General features: G+C 35.5%; 1 protein-coding gene across 1 annotated transcript in view; it reads right to left on the bottom strand.

Annotated features, from left to right (window-relative positions):
* Positions 1-7,500, bottom strand: part of Tbc1d22 (TBC1 domain family member 22) — an 8,406-nt gene that overhangs the window by 232 nt on the left and 674 nt on the right. The window contains exons 2-5 of the mRNA XM_070126249.1: positions 5,683-5,869; positions 3,636-3,818; positions 2,648-2,871; positions 1-2,083 (exon numbers count right to left, since the gene is read on the bottom strand). The exon at positions 1-2,083 is cut by the window's left edge and continues 232 nt beyond it. Coding sequence (XP_069982350.1) covers positions 1,946-2,083; positions 2,648-2,871; positions 3,636-3,818; positions 5,683-5,848 — 711 coding nt within the window. The 5' untranslated portion in view covers positions 5,849-5,869 and the 3' untranslated portion in view covers positions 1-1,945. The remainder of the gene's footprint in view (positions 2,084-2,647; positions 2,872-3,635; positions 3,819-5,682; positions 5,870-7,500) is intronic.

Here is a 7,500-nt window from a genome sequence, read left to right as displayed (position 1 = left end):
CAAGTCTCAACTGTCTAAATCTCACTGGTTAATTCTATCCAAGATTTTAATTACAAGTCTACAAGAGGACCGTGCGCCACATAACCTTTCAACATTGGGAGTGTACAAAGAGCACCATCATTTAGCACTGATATTCTGTACTGTTACCTTTCCACTGGACTGCCTCGAGCTCTGAGTATCCTACCACAAAACTAAAGGTCCGGTCAAAAAAGTTAACGTGCTGTTTCAATTAGCGATCTTTCTTCCACTGACGGCAGAGAGAAAACAAAATCAAATGAAAATATACTATAATTATCCTTTGCTGTCTTCTTAATACATTGTTGTAGGTATAAATGGTTTATTAGTTTGAACATTTTGTTGCAATTTGTAAAACATGTCAGAATCACACATTTTTGAAGTCAAATAAAAATTAAGACAATCTTACAAACTGTAAACTTCAAAAATAATCTTTGTAAAATTCATGGCAGTAGTCACGCATAACTATTCATCAACTATTATCAATTAGACAATTATAAATTTTCATCATTTTAACTTTGGTTCACAGAGAATAACTAAAGTGATCTTAAACCTTCTTACTACATATCCTTCGCCCAAAGGTCCTGTAACCTCTTATATCCTGCCCTCACAGCATTACATTTGCAATGTGATAATATCAACCATATGAATTACCTGTATTTTTCTAAATCTAGTTCTTAAAAAAGAAAAGATGTGTTTAAAATAAAAGCATTGGTAATTTCGGATCTCTGCTTAAGAGTCATTTCATATACAATGAGCATCATGCAAGTTTGCCTGAGTAACAAGTGCCAAGGAAAGTGACTCTTGACATTTTCATAATAGATTTTCCCCCTGATATGGAGAGTATAGAAATAAAAGCTAAACTTCCTACAAACAATCTTACTCTTTGTCATTTAGCTTTCACTTCCTATTCTCAGATCCTGCTCTTTCGGGAATATGAACATCCATTCTAAAGCTTTTTGTCTGTATACTATAATCCAATCAAGTTTGTGGTGAACTTATTCAATCATCACAGATTTAGGAAAAACAAGGCTAGATAAAGATATAGTGAAAATGGAGGGTATGATAATTAAACAACCTTTATAACACAAGTAAAATAGTTTCTGAATGTATATGTAAGACCTACAAAGGAGAGGGCCACCACAGGCAGACAATTTTCTGCATGGGTATAAAATAAAGGGTTACATGTACTCTTCACAAGGTATCTGGGGTATGTTGCAATTTTCACAACTAATTCATTCATGCATGTATATATTCCTCTAATGTAAAAATAATAAATTTGTTTCTTTATAAATGGTAAGTCACAACAACAGTGTTACGAGAGGATACAAATTCATACATGAACAGAAGAATGTGTATATAACTCATTAGAACTAACCAAAAATTGGTTGAAATATACTGATCTGTTGCCAATGTCTTACGACATAAAGCAACAGTTGATACTGCCTAACATATTCAGTATCAGGATATAACTAAAATTATAAAATAGAATGCATAAACATATCTATTTAAAAAAAAACAACTGGTGAAGATAAGGGGATAAAGGGGGGAGAAAGAAGAGAAAGAAGAAAATAGAGATTAAATAAATGAAACTCTAAAAGTGTCCTTAATATAGGACTGTATCATAGTTGCTTTAGTTCAGCTGGAAGAGTCCCTTTCAAAATGTCATAGTCACCATCTCGTTTCACTTCACCGGTCGTTATCTTATTCCAACTTTAAATAAATATCTAATCTTGGGCTCTCCCCTTCCCCCCTTGTTCATTACCACAGCTCAACTGGCTTGATAAGTGCCTCCATAGTATTGAACTTTTCAGGTTCTATTGCAATTTCACATACAGTCGGTGATATGCAACAATTTTTTTCACACCCAAAAGAAATTGGCTGCTGTAATGTCGTGGCTGGATTTGCACTTTTTCTTAATCATCTAGCATCACTTTTTGTTGGCTTGTAAATGGTTTGGCGCGTCAGCAAACACATATTTGAGACGGAAAGCTTCAGCTACTAGGAGACTGATCTCACTGTCGGACCAGTTTGAGGTTGGCAGGTTCTGCAACAACAGCATTAGACCCTGTTGGAGAAAAGATATTGCTCTAGGTAAGTATACATTATTCACATGAGCACAATTTATGTAATATGAATGCTTAGTTGTAACATAAATTCTATAATAAGAGTATTTTCCATACATAACATTAGTTTCTTAATACAACTGTCATCTAAAAGATCAATAAAAATAACAATTGCCATAATATTAATAGTGCAGGTAATATCTACAATAAATAAAAACAGCAACAATGAAAAAAATTAGATATATAATGAAAGGAACACTGATAATTATAATAAGCATGTTGATTATTATAAACAATCTCTTTTTATAAAAAAGAAGTAATGGAAACTAACAGTAATAACAATTACTCGTACAGATCATAATGAAGATGGCAATATAAATGAAAGCTATCAAATTAAACTGACCACATCAACAGTATCATCATCTCTACAACTACTACAACCAATGCTGATGATGATAACAAATATCATAAGAATTCTACAAAGAAAGGAACAGCAACGGTAACAAAATAATTGGACTCCAACAAAGACGGCAACACCCAAACATACGCAAAGAAGAGCACCTCACCTGGAAATCTCTCTGGGCCATAAGGTGTTGGGAAAAGTGTTTGAGGAAGGCCGCACACACGTACAAAACAAAGTGGGAGAAACCATCAGGTTCGGCATGTAGTGTGTCCCAAAGGCGCACAGTACATCCCAGGGGCAATTCTCGCATCAGTAAATTGTTGAACCACCGGAAGGAGAACTGAAGGTAGTCGATTTCGTGTCTCTCTAAGTGACAGTGGAGACTGACTGAAAATGGAGAGAAAAGACAAGGAAAGTCACTGAATATTCCTGGATTTTTTTCTCTGAAGCTGAAGATATTCAAGTCTATAAAAAATAAAAATCTGCTAATATATGATTTTATAACAGACGACCTTTGTTTTCTAAACTTTGTTCAGGATGCTTTCCTAGTTAATTACTAGTCTTAAATAATAATAATATAAAAAACATCAACAATGATAAAAATACTAACTGTAACCATACAAATAACTATAACAATATTCATGATAATAATAACAATGATAATGACAATAATAATAACAATAATCTTAATATCAATAATAATAATAACAATAATCTTAATATCAATAAAAATAACAATTATCTTAATATCAATAATAATAATAATAATAATAATAATGATGTCACAAATGTAACTTATCAAACAAAAATATTATATAACACAACTTGAGGTTCCTTCTAGGCACTGTATATGTTGAAATACCAATCATAAACCCAGAATTAATGTATATGTATATGTTTATGCATACATCATTATATATATATATATATATATATATATATATATATATATATATATATATATATATATATATATATATATATATATATATATATATATATATATCCATTTTTCTACTGATAACATTCTTGAAAGTTATCTGTATCTGATAATCAAATTGTCACCAGAACCTGAAGGATTGACATACAATATGTGAAGTAAATAAAATACTTAATTAAACCGGTAAAATATACAGTTACTGCTAACTTACAATCAATTCTCTTCATAAGTTCCCTGAGCTGCTGCACCTTGTTCTGTATCCCTGGCTGGGCAAAGGTGTAGTTGTCTTGGATGCCATCGAGGAGTTTGGACATACACCAAAAGCTGTCAGCTTCAACAACTGCCCGGTCCTCCTCACTCACTTGTTCAACATCGTAGGTGTCCAAGCTCTCCTCTGAGATAAAGGAGAGTAAACTTGCATCAGACACACTATTGCTAGTCATCTTACCAAGTATGAATACGGTTGTCATGAATACATGGTTAGGAGTGTGTAGTTGCTTATGTAATTTCTACATTTTTAGTCTTTACAGAAGTCACACTATCAATGACAGAATTTATGATTTTTACCGATTCTCACACATTTCCCTTCAAGAGAATGATAGGAAATTGTCCTTTATTTTCATAGGTGATTTTAATGCTCACCACTAAGACTGGCTGAATTCTGTCCCCAAATGACCGACAGGTGATTTCTACCTCATATTTCTCAGATGTAGTTGGGTGTGAGCAGTTATTCCAAGGTGCAAATAACAGTGGTAATCTTTTGGATCTTTCATTAACTAATGCCAGTCTATTGCACCAATTGCTTCTTCTGATCACTGTAGTTTAGCTTGTAAGATTCAGCTGGACTTTACAATACCAGATTTTACCACAATTAGACATCTTTTTAAAGTCTAGAATTAATTGGGATGGTGTCAACCATGCTTTTGATAGCAATGCTTGGAGTGATGTTTATAATGCTTCTTGTTCTGTTAAAGTTCTGAACTTGTTACTTTGGACATCATAATGGGGTATGTACTCTGCTAAACTCTTAAATCTCATTCAATTGATAGAGCATGGTTTTATGAACAATGTTACCAGGCTCATTAGGACAAGTATAGTGCCTACAATCTCTAGTCTGGTAATCACACTTGACCTTGTTTGGAGAAATATGTTGCCTTGTGAAATAAATCAACTAATGTTTATAAGGCAGCTAAATCTGAATAGAATGCTAATTTGAAAGTCTTCTCTAAAATGGTGGTCAATGTTTAAAGCATCTCTGTTTGGTGCCGAGTCCCTCATTCCTCCTTTAACCTACTTGCGCCAGGTGTTACACATATGTGACTCCTAGAATATAGACAATGGACGGCTGTCCCAGCAGTGCGACGCTAGATCAGAGCTTGCGCTCTGATTTTATTGCCTGAGGTGGATGGCGAATGGGCAGGTTCCCAGACTGTCCTGCATGCTAATTTTGATATCACCCGGAAATAGGACCATCGTAAGTGGGTCAATGAACCAGGCAAATAATTGCCGATGGCCTCACTGTACACTTGAGGATAACTGTCATGGTACTTTTGGATGGGCACAAAATTAAATCTTACCAAGTCCAAGGAAATGATTGTAAGATGGTCTAGTAACTAGTTGCTTCAGCATCCAAATTTGCTGATTAATGGAGTCTTAATCACCAGTGGATAATCTAATGCTCTTATGCGTAACACTTGATTCTAATCTTATATCTAAATTGCAAATTAGGAATATAGCCCTGGCAGTTTCATCTAATCTAGGTATCATTTTCATCAAGTGTGAGAAGAGAGCATGTGTGTGTGTGTGTGTGTGTGTGTGTGTGTGTGTGTGTGTGTGTGTGTGTGTGTGTGTGTGTGTGTGTGTGTGTGTGTGTGTGTGTGTGTGTGTGTGTGTGTGTGTGCATGTGTGTGCATGTGTGTGCATGTGTGTGCATATGTGTGTGTGTGTGCATATGTGTGTGTGTGTGTGTGTGTGTGTGTGTGTGTGTGTGTGTGTGTGTGTGTGTGTGTGTGTGTGTGTGTGTGTGTGTGTGTGTGTGTGTGTGTGTCTGTGTGTCTGTGTGTGTGTGCGTGTCTGTGTGTGTGTGCGTGCGTGCGTGCGTGCGTGCGTGCGTGCGTGCGTGTGTGTGTGTGTGTGTGCACGTGTGTGTGTGTGTGTATGTGTGTTTATGTATGTATGTGTGTGTTCTGAACATAATAATGCTCATAAAGGTCTTTACTACATTCAGACAAAGAAACTGGACTGCATCCTTTACATACCCTTTGGGACGACTTCATGTAGGAAGACAATAAAGAAAGGAGTGACCAAGTCATTGATGCCCTGCACGTAACCAGATGCTGGATGTCTGATTGCCCAGATGTATAAAATGCGCTCAAACATTTCCTGCACAATAGTCTGCTGGAAGAGTGGTACCAGTGGGGACATTCTTGGAATGTCTATATGGATCTGAAAAAAAAAAAGAAAAAAAGGAAAAAAATTGGAGGGACCTTAAAAATCTGGAATCCACAAGCAATCTGATGCCCCTATAGGATTTTTCATACCCTTGACATTTTAAAAACACAAACACTTTGGTTAAATACATGAATCACAGAAATATATGATAAAAAATAATGTCTTGTACTACTAAACAAAAATATTTTCCCTTCTTAAACCAATGATGTTGGGATGGATATAACACCTGTCATGCCAGCTGTTTTTTTGCTTTTTGTTTTGTTTTGTTTTGTTTTATTAACCCCTACAATCAGGATGACATTACCCTTACATCATGAACAAATCTGGCTTGAGGTGTGAACAATGTGAACATGCCATCATGGGAAAATTTGTCTGAGGGCTGCAGGCTGTGGTGACAGGAATGACTCACCATGAGTAGACAAAGCTCTTGGATTGTGATAAGAATATGGGAACTTAAGAAGGGGCTTTTGCATTATTTCTAGCGATAAATGAGTGGAATGTACCATCCATGAGTCATGACTGCCATGACCAGCAGATATAGGTTGTATGAATATAAAGATTTTTTTTTTTTTATGACATATATTATGTTACTAATTGTTATTATTATTATTACTAACTGTTATTATTACAGAATCTTGTCAATGCAAGTGTGAGTTCATATGTGCCCTGCCTACAAGCCACACACCCAGTAGAGTAGCCACTCAAATATGCCTAATGCCTGTATTTTGGGCCCCATGCGGGCAGTGAAGCATCTAGTTTCAAAGGGTTAATTGCCTTTTCCCATGGGTGACTTTACATGTGCATAACCAATTGACACCAAGAGAATATATGATTCACTTGGTTGCTGCTGTAGGTAGACTGCATGGTCAACTGGGCTTGCCTCCGTGGGCTCTTCCACACATGCTGGTGTGTTACACTCACTGTGCTTGCACTAACAAAGTGATGTGATTTTTTTTTTTTTTTTTTTTTTTTTTAATCACTTGTGTGCAAAACATGATATTAGTATTTTTGCATATTCAGAGATGCATGAAGGCATTTTAGTTGCTCCATCAAACCTGTAGTATCTATCTTAAGTACATCAGAGTCTATTTCAATAAATATGGTATGTTACACTCTGTAAATAAATAAATAAATAAATAAATAAATAAATAAATAAATAAATAAATATAAAAATAAAAATCTAATCAAAATAATCATTCTCACAAATCTTATCTTTACAAAATGCTAGATCTTGTGCAGTGATATACAGGGATTCGCCCCCACGTCTTCAATGCTTCCATTATTTGTGTCATACTTCAAGACATGCTGGCAGAGTACCAAAAGACAATATGAGTAATTAACATGAGGAGATAGATCTCATAAACAAGAGTGAAGGTTACTTAAAGGTTCACATCAGCAGCAAAGAGTGCCATGTTTTGGTGTGTAGTATCTTCCACACAAGGCAGGCAAATGATTTTTGTGCTAAAATTCCCCCTTTATCCAAAACAATAGCCAATCATAGCATTATACATCTCATTCTCCCTCAGGCTAGGCCACAGGGCTTGTGGTATTCCTTACATAGTACAGCATAAACTGTAATGTACGCATATGTAACATGACGTGAATGACCCAGAGCCCAGAGCTGC

Source organism: Penaeus vannamei, chromosome 10, assembly GCF_042767895.1.
Source record: "Penaeus vannamei isolate JL-2024 chromosome 10, ASM4276789v1, whole genome shotgun sequence".
Taxonomy (NCBI): domain Eukaryota; kingdom Metazoa; phylum Arthropoda; class Malacostraca; order Decapoda; family Penaeidae; genus Penaeus; species Penaeus vannamei.
The sequence above is the reverse complement of the archived record's forward strand: the minus strand, read 5'-3'. Positions and strand labels throughout refer to the sequence as shown.